This window comes from Apostichopus japonicus, chromosome 17, assembly GCF_037975245.1.
Source record: "Apostichopus japonicus isolate 1M-3 chromosome 17, ASM3797524v1, whole genome shotgun sequence".
NCBI classification, from domain to species: domain Eukaryota; kingdom Metazoa; phylum Echinodermata; class Holothuroidea; order Aspidochirotida; family Stichopodidae; genus Apostichopus; species Apostichopus japonicus.
The window spans coordinates 27621661-27643032 of record NC_092577.1 but is presented as its reverse complement, the minus strand read 5'-3'; the positions used below and the strand labels follow the sequence as shown (position 1 = coordinate 27643032).

At 39.2% G+C, this 21372-nt stretch overlaps 1 protein-coding gene and 1 long non-coding RNA gene across 2 annotated transcripts; one reads left to right on the top strand and one right to left on the bottom strand.

The window, feature by feature from the left end:
• The first annotated feature begins 5200 nt into the window (after positions 1-5200).
• LOC139984057 (uncharacterized) lies at positions 5201-7138 on the top strand. Its single transcript, XR_011798917.1, has 2 exons — positions 5201-6754; positions 6892-7138. It is a non-coding gene; the product is annotated as an uncharacterized lncRNA (long non-coding RNA).
• Positions 7135-20971, bottom strand: LOC139984056 (thioredoxin domain-containing protein 5-like). Its single transcript, XM_071997724.1, has 9 exons — positions 20695-20971; positions 19349-19439; positions 16743-16904; positions 15578-15760; positions 13856-13942; positions 13056-13175; positions 11756-11838; positions 10982-11108; positions 7135-8859 (listed from the first exon to the last, which is right to left on the bottom strand). The coding sequence occupies exons 1-9, from the start codon at positions 20877-20879 to the stop codon at positions 8734-8736; spliced, it is 1164 nt and encodes a 387-aa protein (XP_071853825.1). The 5' UTR covers positions 20880-20971; the 3' UTR covers positions 7135-8733.
• Between the last annotated feature and the right edge of the window lie 401 nt (positions 20972-21372).

Sequence of the window (21372 nt, the reverse complement as noted above, 5' to 3'; positions counted from 1 at the left end):
AAAGAGTAGAAACAATCAATGAGTAAACTTAAAATCAGTGTTGTTCTGCTGCTAAGAAACAGTCAATGAATAAGGTTAAAATCAGTGTTGGTCTACTGCTAAGAAACAATCAATGAGTAAAGTTCAAATCAGGATTGGTCTGCTGCCAAGAAACAATGAGTAAAGTTAAAATCAGTGTTGGTCTGCTGCTGAGAAACAATCAATGAATAAATTTCAAATCAGGATTGGTCTGCTGCCAAGAAACAATGAGTAAAGTTAAAATCAGTGTTGGTCTGCTGCTGAGAAACAATCAATGAATAAATTTCAAATCAGGATTGGTCTGCTGCCAAGAAACAATCAATGAGTCAAGTTAACATCAGTGTTGGTCTACTGCTAAGGAAACCCTATGTTGCAGCGCTGCACAGGATAATATTATTCACACCCAAATTTAAGAAGTTATTCATGTAATGTGAAGGAACATGTGATGGCCATACTTTAGAAGTGGTTGTTATTTGTGTTGTTTCCTCAATACCTGCCCATCTCCACCACATACCCCATACTTTAGAAGTGGTTGTTATTTGTGTTGTTTCCTCAATACCTACTCATCTCCACCACATACCCCATACTTTAAAAGTGGTTGTTATTTGTGTTGTTTCCTCAATACCTGCCCATGCATCTCCACCACGTACCCCATACTTTAGAAGTGGTTGTTATTTGTGTTGTTTCCTCAATACCTGCACATCTCCACCACGTACCCCATACTTTAGAAGTGGTTTTTACAGTACAGTATTTGTGTTATCTCCTCAAGTCCTGCCCATCTCCACCACTTACCCCATACTTTAGAAGTGGTTGTCATTTGTGATGTTTCCTCAATACCTGCCCATCTCCACCACATACCCCATACTTTAAAAGTGGTTGTTATTTGTGTTGTTTCCTCAATACCTGCCCATACATCTCCACCACGTACCCCATACTTTAGAAGTGGTTGTTATTTGTGTTGTTTCATCAATACCTGCCCATCTCCACCACATACCCCATACTTTAGAAGTGGTTGTTATTTGTGTTGTCTCCTCAATACCTGCCCATCTCCACCACATACCCCATACTTTAGAAGTGGTTGTTATTTGTGTTGTCTCCTCAATACCTGCCCATCTCCACCACATACCCCATACTTGAGAAGTGGTCTTTATTTGTGTTGTCTCCTCAATACCTGCCCATCTCCACCACATACCCCATACTTTAGAAGTGGTTGTTATTTGTGTTGTCTCCTCAATACCTGCCCATATCCACCACATACCCCATACTTTAAAAGTGGTTGTTATTTGTGTTGTTTCCTCAATACCTGCCCATGCATCTCCACCATGTACCCCATACTTTAGAAGTGGTTGTTACAGTACAGTATTTGTGTTGTCTCCTCAATACCTGCCCATCTCCACCACATACCCCATACTTTAGAAGTGGTTGTTATTTGTGTTGTCTCCTCAATACCTGCCCATCTCCACCACATACCCCATACTTTAGAAGTGGTGGTTATTCTGTTGTCTCCTCAATACCTGCCCATATCCACCACATACCCCACACTTTAGAAGTGGTTGTTATTTGTGTTGCCTCCTCAAAACCTGCCCATCTCCACCACATACCCCATACTTGAGAAGTGGTGGTTATTTGTGTTGTCTCCTCAATACCTGCCAATCTCCACCACATACCCCATACTTTAGAAGTGGTTGTTATTTGTGCTGTCTCCTCAATACCTGCCAATCTCCACCACATACCCCATACTTTAGAAGTGGTTGCTATTTGTGTTGTTTCCTCAACACCTACTCATCTCCACCACATACCCCATACTTTAGAAGAGGTTGTTATTTGTGTTGTCTCCTCAATACCTGCCCATCTCCACCACATACCCCATACTTTAGAAGTGGTGGTTATGTGTGTTGTCTCCTCAATACCTGCCCATATCCACCACATACCCCATACTTTAGAAGTGGTGGTTATTTGTGTTGTTTCCTCAATACCTACTCATCTCCACCACATACCCCATACTTTAGAAGTGGTTGTTATTTGTGTTGTCTCCTCAATACCTGCCCATGTCCACCACATACCCCATACTTGAGAAGTGGTGGTTAATTGTGTTGCCTCCTCAAAACCTGCCCATCTCCACCACATACCCCATACTTTAGAAGTGGTTGTTATTTGTGTTGTTTCCTCAATACCTGCCCATCTCCACCACATACCCCATACTTTAGAAGTAGTTGTTATTTGTGTTGCCTCCTCAATACCTGCCCATATCCACCACATACCCCATACTTTAGAAGTGGTTGTTATTTGTGTTGTCTCCTCAATACCTGCCCATCTCCACCACATACCCCATACTTTAGAAGTGGTGGTTATTTGTGTTGTCTCCTCAATACCTGCCCATATCCACCACATACCCCATACTTTAGAAGTGGTTGTTATTTGTGTTGTTTCCTCAATACCTACTCATCTCCACCACATACCCCATACTTTAGAAGTGGTTGTTATTTGTGTTGTCTCCTCAATACCTGCCCATGTCCACCACATACCCCATACTTGAGAAGTGGTGGTTAATTGTGTTGCCTCCTCAAAACCTGCCCATCTCCACCACATACCCCATACTTTAGAAGTGGTTGTTATTTGTGTTGTTTCCTCAATACCTGCACATCTCCACCACATACCCCATACTTTAGAAGTAGTTGTTATTTGTGTTGCCTCCTCAATACCTGCCAATCTCCACCACATAGCCCATACTTTAGAAGTGGTTGTTATTTGTGTTGTTTCCTCAATACCTACTCATCTCCACCACATACCCCATACTTTAGAAGTGGTTGTTATTTGTGTTGTCTCCTCAATACCTGCCAATCTCCACCACATACCCCACACTTTAGAAGTGGTTGTTATTTGTGTTGCCTCCTCAAAACCTGCCCATCTCCACCACATACCCCATACTTGAGAAGTGGTGGTTATTTGTGTTGTCTCCTCAATACCTGCCCATCTCCACCACATACCCCATACTTGAGAAGTGGTGGTTAATTGTGTTGTCTCCTCAATACCTGCCCATATCCACCACATACCCCATACTTTAGAAATGGTTGTTATTTGTGTTGTTTCCTCAATACCTACTCATCTCCACCACATACCCCATACTTTAGAAGTGGTTGTTATTTGTGTTGTCTCCTCAATACCTGCCCATGTCCACCACATACCCCATACTTGAGAAGTGGTGGTTAATTGTGTTGCCTCCTCAAAACCTGCCCATCTCCACCACATACCCCATACTTTAGAAGTGGTTGTTATTTGTGTTGTTTCCTCAATACCTGCACATCTCCACCACATACCCCATACTTTAGAAGTAGTTGTTATTTGTGTTGCCTCCTCAATACCTGCCAATCTCCACCACATAGCCCATACTTTAGAAGTGGTTGTTATTTGTGTTGTTTCCTCAATACCTACTCATCTCCACCACATACCCCATACTTTAGAAGTGGTTGTTATTTGTGTTGTCTCCTCAATACCTGCCAATCTCCACCACATACCCCACACTTTAGAAGTGGTTGTTATTTGTGTTGCCTCCTCAAAACCTGCCAATCTCCACCACATACCCCATACTTGAGAAGTGGTGGTTATTTGTGTTGTCTCCTCAATACCTGCCCATCTCCACCACATACCCCATACTTGAGAAGTGGTGGTTAATTGTGTTGTCTCCTCAATACCTGCCCATATCCACCACATACCCCATACTTTAGAAATGGTTGCTATTTGTGTTGTTTCCTCAACACTTACTCATCTCCACCACATACCCCATACTTTAGAAGAGGTTGTTATTTGTGTTGTCTCCTCAATACCTGCCCATCTCCACCACATACCCCATACTTTAGAAGTGGTGGTTATTTGTGTTGTCTCCTCAATACCTGCCCATATCCACCACATACCCCATACTTTAGAAGTGGTTGTTATTTGTGTTGTTTCCTCAATACATACTCATCTCCACCACATACCCCATACTTTAGAAGTGGTTGTTATTTGTGTTGTCTCCTCAATACCTGCCCATATCCACCACATACCCCATACTTGAGAAGTGGTGGTTAATTGTGTTGCCTCCTCAAAACCTGCCCATCTCCACCACATAGCCCATACTTTAGAAGTGGTTGTTATTTGTGTTGTCTCCTCAATACCTGCCAATCTCCACCACATACCCCACACTTTAGAAGTGGTTGTTATTTGTGTTGCCTCCTCAAAACCTGCCCATCTCCACCACATACCCCATACTTGAGAAGTGGTGGTTATTTGTGTTGTCTCCTCAATACCTGCCCATCTCCACCACATACCCCATACTTGAGAAGTGGTGGTTAATTGTGTTGTATCCTCAATACCTGCCCATATCCACCACATACCCCATACTTTAGAAGTGGTTGCTATTTGTGTTGTTTCCTCAACACCTACTCATCTCCACCACATACCCCATACTTTAGAAGAGGTTGTTATTTGTGTTGTTTCCTCAATACCTGCCCATCTCCACCACATACCCCATACTTTAGAAGTGGTGGTTATTTGTGTTGTCTCCTCAATACCTGCCCATATCCACCACATACCCCATACTTTAGAAGTGGTTGTTATTTGTGTTGTCTCCTCAATACCTGCCCATCTCCACCACATACCCCATACTTTAGAAGTGGTGGTTATTTGTGTTGTCTCCTCAATACCTGCCCATATCCACCACATACCCCATACTTTAGAAGTGGTTGTTATTTGTGTTGTCTCCTCAATACCTGCCCATATCCACCACATACCCCATACTTGAGATTTGGTGGTTAATTGTGTTGCCTCCTCAATACCTGCCCATATCCACCACATACCCCATACTTGAGAAGTGGTGGTTAGTTGTGTTGCCTCCTCAAAACCTGCCCATCTCCACCACATACCCCATACTTTAGAAGTGGTTGTTATTTGTGTTGTTTCCTCAATACCTGCCCATCTCCACCACATACCCCATACTTTAGAAGTAGTTGTTATTTGTGTTGCCTCCTCAATACCTGCCAATCTCCACCACATAGCCCATACTTTAGAAGTGGATGTTATTTGTGTTGTTCCCTCAATACCTGCCCATCTCCACCACATACTTTAGAAGTGGTTGTTATTTGTGTTGCCTCCTCAATACCTGCCAATCTCCACCACATACCCCATACTTTAGAAGTGGTTGTTATTTGTTTCCTCAATACCTGCCCATCTTCACCACATACCCATACTTTAGAAGTTGTGGTTATTTGTGTTGTCTCCTCAATACCTGCCCATCTCCACCACATAGACCATGTATGCTATATTTCATCTTAGCAGTGGCAGAGTGTCCATACAGTCAGGGGGGGGCGGATGCCCCCCCTGACGGACTCAAATGGACTGCTGGCGCCCTTTTCAGCTTTGAACCACTTTTCACTTATTCGCGATTATTTACTTTTTTATTGTGCTCTCATCTACCTATTGACATTTGTCACATTTTGTTGGCGATGACACCCATTTATTCTTCGTTTATCTGCAAATAAGCAAGGCCCGGAAAGCGTCATTTCCGGCGATCAAGGGAGTATATCTTTACTCAAAAAATTTCTGTACGCTACGCGCCAACCTGTGGTGGTGCTCCGCTTAGATAGTGTTGAAAGCGCCCCTACAGACCATTCTCGCCCACCCTGACCAATACCCCTAGCTCCGCCACTGAATCTTAGAAATAATTCTCTGCCTTGACTGTTGTAAGATAATTCTCACCATATTTACCACTCGTAACTTACGGTCCTCTTGGATTTGGTAGTGAATGGTAACGAGGGATGTTGGAGGAGGGATAGGGAAGGACAGATAAGGTCTAGTGAAAAGAGCAACCAATCAAGATGATGTCAATACCCAGCATTATATTTATTGCAATTTCTTGATAGCATTCTGGCAAATTAATTTTATAATAAATGAAAAGTTTACTAGAACACCATTGATCTAGCCAAATAGGTTTACCCAAATTCGATGTTTAAGTCCTCAGACGTATAAATTCAAGTTTGAATTTGTGTTCTTCAATGTTTCATATGTAATACAAAATAGGATATAAACTGAATCCCTGTACCTGCAAACTTTGTAAAACATTGCAAAACTATAAAAGAAAGGATTCACTTCTTGTTTTCATTTCTGCTTACCTGCATTGCTCTACTAAAACTAATGTCCTAATTAGCACCAGCAATTACCATTCATTGTTTTAATTTTTATGTTGCTAACAGCAAGATGTAGCACCAAGCAAGATATTGCAACTTACATATATCACCCCCACAGAGCAGTGTTATGACTTCCTTGACACTTACCAATATTTACCAATAACTACAAATACACTGTGTACATTACAGTTCCATGCAGTGGTAATTCATAGCTGCCATGGCTGATCCAATACTAGTGACAAATACCGCCTCCACAAAGCTGTGTTATGGTTGTGTTGATACTAGTATCAAATACATCCACCACATAGCTATCAATATCAAATAAATCCTTAAAATAACATTTTATTATGATACTAGTATCAAATACATCCACCACATAGCTCTCAATATCACATACATCCTTAAAATGACATTGTCATGACAACATGATGTATATCATCAAATGCCTGCTACACATAGCACTGTGAAATGGCTGCAATGATTCTAAAATCGAATGCATTTTCCACATACAGTAGCACTGCATTGATAAGAGCATCATATAACATCAAATACCAGTTATGGCCAACTGATACTAGGTATCAATATGCTGTCCACATAGTGGTGTTATGGCTTCAATGATACTAGTATCAAATATTTCCTCCACACATAGTAGCACTGCATTGATAAGAGTATCATATAACATCAAATTCCAGTTATGGCCAGCTAATATTAGGTATCAAATATGCTGTCCACAAAGTGGTGTTATGGCTGCAATGATACTAGAATCAAATGCATTTACCACGTACCGTAGAAATAAAGATTTTTCAGCGCTAAGTGTTTTTGTGAGGGGGGCCTTTGGCAGTGTTGTACTCTAGAACTTTGATCTGAGTACCAAGTCCTTTTGAGTATTTGAGGTTCAGAGTACCAAAGTCCAAGCACTGCTTTTAGGGATCCGAGTAACCAATGTTTGTTTACAACATTACATAATCTGAGTATGAGAATTTTTTCCTCTGGTACTTTTCCATCCAAATTCTCTTTGAGTCCTAATTAATTACTCGATGTACAAGAACCTAGCATATAACATTTCCTGAATGTTTGAATGTGATGATATTGTTTGGAGTTTGTTTATCAAATTCATAATCTCATTTTGATATTGGAATGACAAATTGGCAGCAGCAAATAACTTCTAGAGTTGTACACAGGGAATGTCAGACTAATAAATACTAGATATCATAATGGTATCAATTATTCCATATTGTAGCAACATACATCACTCATGCATTCATAATGTTTGAGTTTGAGTATATTTCCAAAACAATAAAAGAGGAGTAGTACAGAGTCAAGATAAAACAAGGTGGTGGAGGAGGACTGAAAAAGCATTAGCTCTACTTATAACCTGTACCTAAGGTACTTGCTAATATTTTAGGCCAGCTAGAGTGGAAACACATGCGTTTAGTATATTTATAGAGAAATACAACGCAACGCCAAAAGGATTGAACACTTATGCGGCTTCCTGATGTAATGTCAGTTTTAAACAACTTTTTTTTCCACATAAGAACCTCTTAATAACTTATCCTAATTGAGTACCAAGTACTTCAAATAAAGTACAATTGCAAGTACTTTAGTATCCGAGTGCTAGTACTAAATGATGAGTACCAGTTCTTTGACATCCTAGTACTCTTCACCCAATGTGAGTACTGAGTACTTGAAAAGTTACGCAAGTACTTTTTGAGTACTACAACAGTGGTTTTTAGTGATCAGCTGATGTGTACCTTTTGAGTACTACAAGACTGGTTTTTAGTGATCAGTTGATGTGTATATGGTGCAAACTCAAAGCAAACTTGCAGATTTATTGGAGATTTTATTCAACTGGAAATATTTGATGGTTATTGATCATGAAGGCTCCATCAGTGTGTGATTTGATGTTTTCCACATGATTATAGTAATTACATTCTGTTAAAGGCACTTGAGTGTAGGAAACTACTGACCAGTAGCCACTATTTACTCTTAGTGGACGGAATCATCATGTGAGCTAGTTGACTGAGTTTTACCCTCGGCTATAAGCAGCTGAACCTATACCAACACACCTTCATCCATCAATGGAGTTAGACATGTTAACAGGAAAAATATTAGTGAAAGTTTCATCCAGCACAAATAAACAGGGAACTATCTGACATAGTTGATTCATCCCTAAATAGTCTCCTCCTAATTAAAGCCTCTTTCAGCATTGACATTGAGGTAGCCAGCTTCTTCATTGGTGATATTTGATTTTGTTTTTCGAAAAACATAAAATGGACTAAAGGGACATCTATGATACAAACATTCTGCAATGGAATGTACATTAAGCTGTGTCTGCCGTTACGAAATGACTGCAAAAATTGACAAAGAATACTTTGAAATTCAAGGTTTTGACCTCAACTGAACTTTCTGTATTTGCAGACTTAGCATTGCAATTATTTAATTATTTCTTATTTTCCTTAAAGTAGAAAAGAGGTCTGCAAGTTTAACTTGTCATTTGAAGACAGAATAATTCTACCACCATCCAACACCAACTCTTTTTAAAGTGAAAGACTCTTTAAAGTTCGTCCTTTTTGAACTGACCGGTCAAGTAGGACTTCAAAGACTCAAGGTCACGACCTTTGCTGTATTTTTCCTCTCGTTTACCATCCTTAAATAGGAAGAGCGTTGGATAACCTCGGACCTGCCAAAAAGAAAAACCATAAATCTGTTGCAATGGCCAAATTTCTTTTCATTTCTATTTGTTATATATGTTGTTGGCTTTGTAAACCTGATCATCTTAATCAAAACCTTCACTTTGTATATTAGGTGAAATCAGGTTTTGATGGTCTTAATATGCTGTTTTTCATCACATTTGTATACTGTTCCTACATCATGTGTATAATTGTGTGTATTTATATGTTGTCCGGTACATATTATTTGTATTTGTATTAGCGTTCTGTATGTATGTGTATTTGTATGTAGTTCTGGGTATACGTATGTGTATTTTTACGCTCTTCCGTATCATGTTCAAAATTCACATTCCTCTCCTGGTTGGACACTCACTGCTTGTGTGAAAAATGTTTGAGGCTAAATTTGGTCATACCAAGTAAAGAAACACTTTGGCATTAGCTCTAGCTACTTTGAGCACCATAGATAGCAATGCATACAAGTTATTTAGTTACATACCCCATTAGATAGCAATGCATACAAGTTATTTAGTTACATACCCCATTAGATAGCAATGCATACAAGTTATTTAGTTACATGCCCCATTAGATAGCAATGCATACAAGTTATTTAGTTACATGCCCCATTAGACAGCAATGCATACAAGTTATTTAGTTACATGCCCCATTAGATAGCAATGCATACAAGTTATTTAGTTACATACCCCATTAGATAGCAATGCATACAAGTTATTTAGTTACATACCCCATTAGATAGCAATACATACAAGTTATTTAGTTACATACCCCATTAGATAGCAATACATACAAGTTATTTCATTACATACCCCATTAGATAGCAATGCATACAAGTCATTTAGTTACATACCCCATTAGATAGCAATGCATACAAGTTATTTAGTTACATACCCCATTAGATAGCAATACATACAAGTCATTTAGTTACATACCCCATTAGATAGCAATGCATACAAGTTATTAAGCTACATACCCCATTAGATAGCAATACATACAAGTCATTTAGTTACATACCCCATTAGATAGCAATGCATACAAGTTATTAAGCTACATACCCCATTAGATAGCAATGCATACAAGTTATTTAGTTACATACCCCATTAGATAGCAATACATACAAGTTATTTAGTTACATACCCCATTAGATAGCAATGCATACAAGTTATTAAGCTACATACCCCATTAGATAGCAATGCATACAAGTTATTTAGTTACATACCCCTTAGATAGCAATACATACAAGTCATTTAGTTACATACCCCATTAGATAGCAATACATACAAGTTATTTAGTTACATACCCCATTAGATAGCAATGCATACAAGTTATTAAGCTACATACCCCATTAGATAGCAATGCATACAAGTTATTTAGTTACATACCCCTTAGATAGCAATACATACAAGTCATTTAGTTACATACCCCATTAGATAGCAATGCATACAAGTCATTAAGCTACATACCCCATTAGATAGCAATACATACAAGTCATTTAGTTACATACCCCATTAGATAGCAATGCATACATGTTATTTAGTTACATACCCCATTAGATAGCAATGCATACAAGTTATTAAGCTACATACCCCATTAGATAGCAATGCATACAAGTCATTTAGTTACATACCCCTTAGATAGCAATACATACAAGTCATTTAGTTACATACCCCATTAGATAGCAATGCATACAAGTTATTAAGCTACATACCCCATTAGATAGCAATACATACAAGTCATTTAGTTACATACCCCATTAGATAGCAATGCATACATGTTATTTAGTTACATACCCCATTAGATAGCAATGCATACAAGTTATTAAGCTACATACCCCATTAGATAGCAATGCATACAAGTCATTTAGTTACATACCCCATTAGATAGCAATACATACAAGTTATTTAGTTACATACCCCATTAGATAGCAATGCATACAAGTTATTTAGTTACATACCCCATTAGATAGCAATACATACAAGTCATTTAGTTACATACCCCATTAGATAGCAATACATACAAGTCATTTAGTTACATACCCCATTAGATAGCAATACATACAAGTCATTTAGTTACATACCCCATTAGATAGCAATGCATACAAGTTATTAAGTTACATACCCCATTCTCTGAACATATCTCTTTGTTAAGGGTGCAATCAACCTTAGCAATAGTAACCCCCTCCATGTCAGATACCGAGCTGGCAAGCTCCTCCCAGGTTGGAGCGAGGCGCTTACAGTGACCACACCTACGATTAAAAGAAATTAAAAATATGAAGGTAATATTACTTTAGGTTTCAACATATACCAAAAGCTTGTGTTGAATTGTATACAATATTAACTTGGCTGTCTGGCTATAAATGATCACTGCGTGACACCAAGATGAAAATGTATTGAAGTTTTGCAATGGAAGAACTATTAAGAGCCTAATACTGTAATACGAGCGATCAGTATCTACAGTCAACAAAGGAACCCACCTTTAAAATCCTCCCATCAAAACTTTCAACTGGTTGTAGCTCTGAGTAGGTACTTCCATCCACACCAAGGAGGTCACTGCTTCAAATGCAAAGCCTACAACATTACATGTTAACAACCGTCTTTGAGGTTCTTTGGTGATGGTGACAATTTTGTGAAGTGTTTCAGGGATGTTGTAGTGTATTGTGTCCAAGGCTCTCCCCACTCCATCCCCCCACCACCCCATCCCCACCACCCCCACCCGACCCATCCCCCACCCCCGACCCATCCCCCCACCACACTGCCAACACCTCCGCTTCACAGCTTTCCTATTCTGTTGCTCCTAATAATCAAATCGTGGGATCCATTATAACAGACTAGAACATTTTGCATTTTATAGAACATATACATCAAGGAGGCATTTATTCTTTATAGTACTCACCATGGAGCATAAAACTTGACAAAAGTATGCCCAGAGTTAGTTACTTCGGCAAAGTTCTTATCTGTAAGTTCTCGTACTGGGCCCTAAAAGATGGGGGAAAAAATAGTTTCATTATATCCAAGTTTTCTTCTCAATAGACAAATGGACAACATTAGCAGATATATAAACCTGATTGGGTTTACCAGTTACACCATGTCAAGGCTGGTAGAATTAATACAACAACCAGCTACATGGGATCACACAAAAGCACAGACTTACAACACTTTTTACCTTTCCAAGTTTTGCTGCCCTCTATTTGTACAGAGTATCTTGTCACCATGGAGACACTGAAGATTGCTGCTATATGGTTCATTACAGAAAACCAATTGTTGGTGTTGCTCTGGTTAACACAGTTTACCACAGTTATTATGAACCTAATGTGATGGCATCTTAGAACCAGATTGCACACATTGTAATAAAACTGATCATCACTTGTATTAGAAAACTCTTTAATTCAACTCAAAGTTTCACAGGTATTTTTCAATACTACAAAGTTTGTCAAAATATTTCAGCTTCAGTCCTGGCCCTAGGGATTATTCCATTTTCTCTTAAGCTCTAGTGCACAGTTATAAAACAAATGACAACAAAGTTTATAACTATGAAAAACACTTCAAACAGTCCACTTTTGTTAACAGCACAAACTTTGTACAGTATGGTTTATTTGCAGTTTTAAGACTACAATTTGTCATAGAATCAATATGAATCTGATATGATAGAGTATTGCCTATTTAGTTTTCAACTCTGTCGCAAAAGTCCTACATTTACAGTAGTGTTTACATGGGTACAAAAATTGGGACCTGGGTACACGAGAGCCGTTACCCGTCGGGTATCCGGGTACCCGGAAAAAACTATGTACCACTATTTTCAAGAAATTACATATTGAATGCTATAATATATGAATTATATTCTCTACCGACAATGGTTTCAGGTACAAATATGGGTAATCTAGCCTAACGTTCTGTTTATTTGCTGAAATTGTGACGCAGTTATAAGATATCCATGGAATACTTTCGTTATTGCTGTTATCTTCGACCACATGGTAGCCTAATACCACACTAAGTCAATGGGAAATCTGCCTAACCATCGGTTTGCAAAAAAAAATAATAAAATAACACTTTGCTTAGGATTCGGGTATTAAATTAGGAACCGGGTAGTATCCCGTCGGGCGGGTACCCAGGTACCCGGATAACCCGTGCAAATACTTATTTAAAGTAGTCAACAAAGAGTTGTCATCTGTGATGACTACAGTAGTCTGCCAAACCTTAGCTTCTTCTTCCACTGGTTCTTCTTCCTCAGCTGCTGGTGCATTTCTTTTGGCTACTTCCTCTTTAACAAACGTTTTTAAAGCATCCAGACTCCTAGCTCCTGAGTAACTGGTCACCTTGAGAATTGAAGAAAAAGCTAGTCTTTGCAAATTTAATCATTTATGTATTAAAACAGGTTTGAGGATTCAAATGGAATCATCCAAACTACTTAAGATCAATTCAGAAAAGTAGAGTTTTATTCTTGTTGCAGTCGACTTTATAGTCCATCTCTAATGACAAACAAACGTTACATTATTTGTTGTAATCATAGATGGATATATTTCCATTGAACATGCAAAAAAGGTGCTGACGAAAAATCTACAAGATATGGACCAGACTTTAGGGAATTTTTAAGCTATCATTGCTCGATGTGATCACTGGCACAGAAGCCACAGGAGGGGCTCTTATCTAATTCCACCTCTTGAAAGCAGTAGATAGGAAGGAAGGAAGGGGGAAGGCTGGATGGGGATTTATCAATTATCCCACATGGTTAGCTTTGATTTTACCAGTACCTTTCAATCTCTGAGTTTGCAAGTACACAGTTAATATTATTAATATGTAGTCGTAACATCTAGTAATCAGCAAATCTTGCACTATTTGGGACCTGTAGGGATTACTTCACAAGTTCTAGGTCCATGCAATTAAAGTAAGTACTTTAGTTACTTTAAATTGAAAACCATGCTTGCAGGTTTTACTCTCACTTACTACCATTTATGTTTCAAATTTAAGACTCAAAGCATAACCTTTGAACACTTACCTCTTCACCTGAACCAAAGAACTTGAGAGTTGGGTAACCTCTGACTCCATATTCCTTACAGACCTCTTGATGAGCTGTACAATCAACCTAAAGATGGGAACCGACCAAAAAGAAACATTTGATCATTATCAAGAGGTACAAAGACTAGCCATGTACCCTGCAGAGCAAAACAGGAATAGAGGATAGGGGTCAAACATAAAACTCTTGCCATGGCAAATACTCTCAACTCTATACTTTGCATGGACAACACTTGCAGCATACTTGAACAACAGTCACACACCCACATACTCTCAACTCTATACATTGCACGGACAACACTTGCAGCATACTTGCACAACAGTCACACACCCACACACTCTCAACTCTATGCATTGCATGGACAACACTTGCAGCATACTTGCACAACAGCTCACACACCCACATACTCTCAACTCTATACATTGCATGAAAAACACTTGCAGCATACTTGCACAACAGTCACACACCCACACACTCTCAACTCTATGCATTGCATGGACAACACTTGCAGCATACTTGCACAACAGCTCACACACCCACATACTCTCAACTCTATACATTGCATGAAAAACACTTGCAGCATACTTGCACAACAGTCACACACCCACACACTCTCAACTCTATGCATTGCATGGACAACACTTGCAGCATACTTGCACAACAGCTTACACACCCACATACTCTCATACTCTCAACTCTATACATTGCATGGACAACACTTGCAGCATACTAGCACAACAGCTCACACACCCACATACTCTCACCTCTATACATTGCATGGACAACACTTGCAGCATACTTGAACAACAGCTCACACACCCACATACTCTCAACTCTACGCATTGCATGGACAACACTTGCAGCATACTTGCACAACAGTCACACACCCACACACTCTCAACTCTATACATTGCATGGACAACACTTGCAGCATACTTGCACAACAGCTCACACACCCACACACTCTCAACTCTATGCATTGCATGGACAACACTTGCAGCATACTTGCACAACAGCTCACACACCCACATACTCTCAACTCTATACATTGTATGGACAACACTTGCAGCATACTTGCACAACAGTCACACGCCCACACACTCTCAACTCTATGCATTGCATGGACAACACTTGCAGCATACTTGCACAACAGCTCACACACCCACATACTCTCAACTCTACGCATTGCATGGACAACACTTGCAGCATACTTGCACAACAGTCACACACCCACACACTCTCAACTCTATGCATTGCATGGACAACACTTGCAGCATACTTGCACAACAGCTCACACACCCACATACTCTCAACTCTATACATTGCATGGACAACATTTGCAGCATACTTGCACAACAGCTCACACACCCACATACTCTCAACTCTATGCATTGCATGGACAACACTTGCAGCATACTTGCACAACAGCTTACATACCCACATACTCTCAACTCTATACATTGCATGGACAACACCTGCAGCATACTAGCACAACAGCTCACACACCCACATACTCTCAACTCTATAAATTGCATGGACAACACTTGCGGCATACTTGCACAACAGCTTACACCCACATACTGTCAACTCTGCATCATTTGGACCAAGATTGTCCAATACATAGAATTGAAGTTGATCAATTAATGATCAGCCTACATGCCGACAGTGGTGGCGCTCTACAATGTCTTAGATTCAAAATCTTGCCTTTGATATTTTCACATCTTCACTCTGAGTATCTTTAGCCAGCTCATCCCACGTAGGGGCAAGTTTCTTGCAATGACCGCACCAGGGAGCGTAAAATTTGATGAAATGGTTTCCTTCCGCAATAAAAGACTTGAATGTATCCTTGGTCAGTTCGTAAAGGCCATCTTTACCAATAACTGCTTCCTGTAAATGACAGATGTATAAGTTAAAGTCACGGTACAGTACTACTCGCTACATGTACTCGCTACATGTACAGTACTACTCGCTACATGTACAGTACTACTCGCTACATGTACAGTACTACTCACTACATGTACAGTACTACTCGCTACATGTACAGTACTACTCACTACATGTACAGTACTACTCGCTACATGTACAGTACTACTCGCTACATGTACAGTACTACTCGCTACATGTACAGTACTACTCGCTACATGTACAGTACTACTCGCTACATGTACAGTACTACTCGCTACATGTACAGTACTACTCGCTACATGTACAGTACTACTCGCTACATGTACAGTACTACTCGCTACATGTACAGTACTACTCGCTACATGTACAGTACTACTCGCTACATGTACAGTACTACTCGCTACATGTACAGTACTACTCACTACATGTACAGTACTACTCACTACATGTACAGTACTACTCACTACATGTACAGTACTACTCACTACATGTACAGTACTACTCACTACATGTACAGTACTACTCGCTACATGTACAGTACTACTCGCTACATGTACAGTACTACTCGCTACATGTACAGTACTACTCGCTACATGTACAGTACTACTCGCTACATGTACAGTACTACTCGCTACATGTACAGTACTACTCGCTACATGTACAGTACTACTCACTACATGTTCTGTCTTATTGAAGCTATACAGAATCATGCTTAAATGGTAACTATATAATAGTATCCTACTTTCTACTGATTCTTCAAGATGTGGGGGGGGGGGGAGAGGGGCTGATGGAAGTATGACCCATTCCTGAACAAAATAAATGGAAGGATTCTCCCTAAATCCTTGTTAATTAACATACAATTACAAGACCTTGGATACCAGTTAGAGTCCTGATGCTACTGATAGATTCCTACAGTTCAAAGGTCGATTATATGCACCAACAGAAACAAACTTCTGTTACTCACCCCAGCATTATTCTGCTCAGTAATAAACTGCACGATATCATCTTTAATTGCATCTCCAATATATTTCACTTTCTTGCCTTCCCCAGCTGGGAAGAAGTGGAATTCTGGGAATGAGTTTATATCAAGGTTTGTACAGAACTCTATGTCTTGGCTGCAATCCAACTGAAAGAAGAAAGGAATATCACTCATATTATTCAGTCTACCATAACAGGTCAAAGGTCAAACAGCAATGAGGGTTATTTATGGATTAGTAATGCTAACAACAGTCTAGTCAAATACTTCCATAAAAGGAAAAATCAGTTGAGTGTTTATAACGTTACCTCTTCCACCATGCAATCTATACACCTGGAAATAACATTCATCGTTACAGTGTTGGTATTATAACTGAGAATATGTTACAGAGAGATACCCCATCCCCTTACCCTAGGTTCACTTTATCCCATCCCCTTACCCTAGGTTCACTTTACCCCATCCTCTTACCCTCTGGGTTCACTTTACCCCATCCCCTTACCCTAGGTTCACTTTACCCCATCCCCTTACCCTAGGTTCACTTTACCCCATCCCCTTACCCTAGGTTCACTTTACCCCATCCCCTTACCCTAGGTTCACTTTACCCCATCCCCTTACCCTCTGAGTTCACTTTACCCCATCCCCTTACCCTCTGGGTTCACTTTACCCCATCCCCTTACCCTCTGGGTTCACTTTACCCCATCCCCTTACCCTCTGGGTTCACTTTACCCCATCCCCTTACCCTCTGGGTTCACTTTACCACATCCCCTTACCCTCTGGGTTCACTTTACCCCATCCCTTCACTTAGGTTCACTTTACCCCATCCCCTTACCCTAGGTTCACTTTACCCCATCCCTTACTCTAGGTTCACTTTACCCCATCCCCTTACCCTACAGTAGGTTCACTCTTAAAAGCTAGGAACTCAGAGAGGAAGTCCTCCCACATCACACTTCCCAGAAAGATTACAGTTTCTATTTATTAGCCTAAACATTATTCATCAAAATAATATACTTTCCCAACTTCTAAGTCCCAGTAGAACAATTACACTATGACCTCCACAGTAACTCTCTACAACAAAAACCCTACACCCATCTGTGCATCTTATATCTATCTACACAGATCCCTACCAAGAAAGTAACCTTCAGTATGATGTCATTGGTGACATCACAGTCTTGTTTTCTCAGTGGCCCTGCCTCTGTTTCTTTGGAGAGAGTACACCCAAGAGGACAGAGTAACTTCCTGTCCGGGTCATGTTTGGTCCTTACCAAAAATATATATCAAAAGTTGTACATGTTATCTTTTGCAAGTCAGATATAGTAGATTGACTATGTAGTCCATTCCAATATACAGTATGTAGATGTTTACATGATACAAGTTTACAGTAGTTTTGGAGTACTAGTTAATACCAATGTGTAAAAAGTTAATACTTAGTGTAGAGGTTGCAGATCAGCAAGCATACCTTTCAATAAATCATGAAGTCACCAATTACAGTCTGTATATTTTTGTCACACCTCTCTCTCTCTCTGGTGTCTCTCTTTGCTCACACAACACTGTGGTAGTATTAATGCTATGCAGCAGACATGCTGTAGTCACCTTGCTGCTTGTTCCTATTTATACTTACCATGACAAAGACTTTCCATGGTAACAGTGTTCTAGATTTAGTGGCAGTAATCTGCATATTACAGTCAGTCAAGTAGTGACGGTACAATATTTGCACGTACCTTGACATACAAGCAAAAATTTCCAAGCAATTTGGCGATTAAGAATCCTTAGGAATGTACAAAGGTTGTTAAAATTGTCCAATGCAAGGATCAATACTGTATTGTAGAATACGGAAATAATTCTCTTGTCCCCTAAATTTGCGTACAGTGTTAGACATATGTAGCTGCACTGGTAGACACTGTAGTTGTTGTGTTTGTTAGTCAAATTGTAACCACTTTGTCAGTAGAGATTTTTTTCTACAAAGCCAAAATTCCCACAAGGAAACATCAATTAAAATTGTAATATTATGAGACACTTTCACGGTTTATTTCACCCATTAAGCGGACTTATAGAGTAAACACATGTGCAAAATTAGGGAAACTTTGGGCGTTTAACTACTGACCATTACATGAATATTTCTCTCCATTTACGGTGGATTTTGGTCGTTCCTTCCATGTGAAATCACACTGCTAAAGGATTGAGCTAAACAGCTAAATCAGGAAGATCTTCATCCCAGCTACCACTGAAACCACGGAGGGTCATGTGACGTGCTCCCTTGTAGCACTCAACTCTTATAGTACTCCTTGAATGAATATGCCCTTACCACCATGAATTTACTGTATACCATCACACTCTTTTTGTCTCAGGACAATCTGCTAAATTTTGACCAAACAATTGTCAGTGGAAAATACACCACGGCAAAGCCTTGGCATTTTTTCTTTGCTACTTTAAAAGTTTTTCTCTGCCTTAGCATTTTGCCAAGCTTTTCACATTTCAGAGTAACAAAAATCCAAGCCTCAAAGGTCTCAATGGATTTTCAAAGGACAATTGTGGATTTTTTGCGTGGGTGTATTTCATATATCTGCTAACCCTGTAGGACAATGAAGGTATATTACCTCTGCTATTGTTACTGTTGGCTGCTCTGCTGTGTTGTAAATCTGCATTAACTCATGGAAGAGATTCCTAGCTGCTTCACAGTCTTGACATCTGAAATAAAGGTAATCTTACTTTACAGTCAGTGGGCCTCTAAAGTTTATAAAAGATCTTACTTGTTAGACAAAAAAACTGACTGTTCGTCACAAAGAGATCAGATTATTATCCCCCATACTCAGTGCATGCTTTCACAAGCTTTAAACTTTCCTAACCATAACCCTAACTGCAATGTACAGAATCTAGATACAAACTGCCATGTACAGTATCTATACAAACTGCAATGTCTTTCGAAAGAAATGTTACTCATTATGTATATTTCCAGTGGCCTACTACAATCATGTTAAAGTGTAAATTGATAGCAGCAACTTTCATTTAATGCTCTAAGCTGCTATCTAGGGTAGCTGACTTTGATAAATTTTCTTGATTGTCTTATGTATGTTAATAACTCTGTACATAGTTTTGCAACCTGCTTAATACTGACATGACAAAGTGTTAGGGCGACAAAAGTTTAAGAATGGATCCAAATTCATCAAACACAATTCAGAAACTTTTGAAAACGATGCCACAGTGCCTACTGTAAGTTCAATTAACTTTTAGTTTGAGTAATTGCAACTTTGCTCAACATTTTAACTCAAAAATAAAATGATGAATTAAGTTGGAAAATGTGAGTGCGGCAACATCCATAAATTATTATTTTTGATCACCTCTGTGTAATATGACGGTTTGAAAAGAACCATCCATTACCTGTTGATGGATTATTCTTGTCAATGATGGATGTCATCACTGTACAAACAGTAGCATGAATGCATGCCATGCCTACCAACATGAATTACAAGGAATCAACAAGTTGAAAATGTGATACAAACACCTGTTAAGCAATATTTCAAAGGTTTACATATTGTGTGTATGTTCTCCCTTCCTTATTCAAACTAGAATTTTTTGGGGATAATTACTAGTAATGAAACATGTGTCAAATCCATGCAATTAATGTCTCAATCAAACATGATGTTTATCATGGTGATGATTTAACCACTTCCTCCTGCACAGAAAAAGATGAAACATAAATAACTAAATCCATATCCAGACACCCATTTATAACACTGCCAGCAGCTCTGGAAGAATTTAACTGCCTTGGTTAAATTGTTTAAGGGGTTTATTCGCTGTGCCAGACTTTTGACACAGAACCTCTTGGGCATGAAGTTGTCTGCTACAATGTGTAATTTAGCCATAATTAACGACGACTGTCCAGCAATATTTAGCATAGGCCTGTTCATTTGGCCAAGGGCACACTGGCTCCCTATATACTCACGTTTCAGGAGTGCCATACATCAACACGAAATGAGCGCTCTTCTTGATTGAAGCACTCAGAGTGGCAGGACTGAAGTCATACTGCTTAATGTCAACCTCTGCCTCACATAGGTCACCACAAAATATACTGAATACGAAGAGGAAGCCAACATTTAGAAGGCATATACGTAAACCTCTCATTTCCATTCTTCTGACTAGTTTAGAAAGTTACTTCAGGGAATATATGATACGTTGTCGTAGCTCAGTACACAATTTCACACTTATTAACTTAACATAGCCTACGCAACGTACTAACACGTTGCATGCAAACAGTTTGTAACACAATTCTATGGAAGCGCGAAGGCACCATCTAAATATTTCATATAAGTTGTGAGCAATTTTCTGCTGTTATTGATCTTAACATGCATTTAATGCATTTATTGTAGAATTAATATATTTTGGAGTTAAGATAGCTTAAAAAATTGTAATTGAAGGGCGAATTATTCACCTGTCACTGGTATACATTTCAAAAAATTTGTGTAAAGAGCCAAATGTACTCGCTCATTTAGGCTCTCTAGTGGATAAGCAGTTTGCTAACAGTTTTATTTTATTTTCATTTAGAAGCTAACAGTTTTATATTTTTGCCATTTTATGTAATCGAGTATTTGAAATTTGAACTGCAAACTGCCACAATAATAAA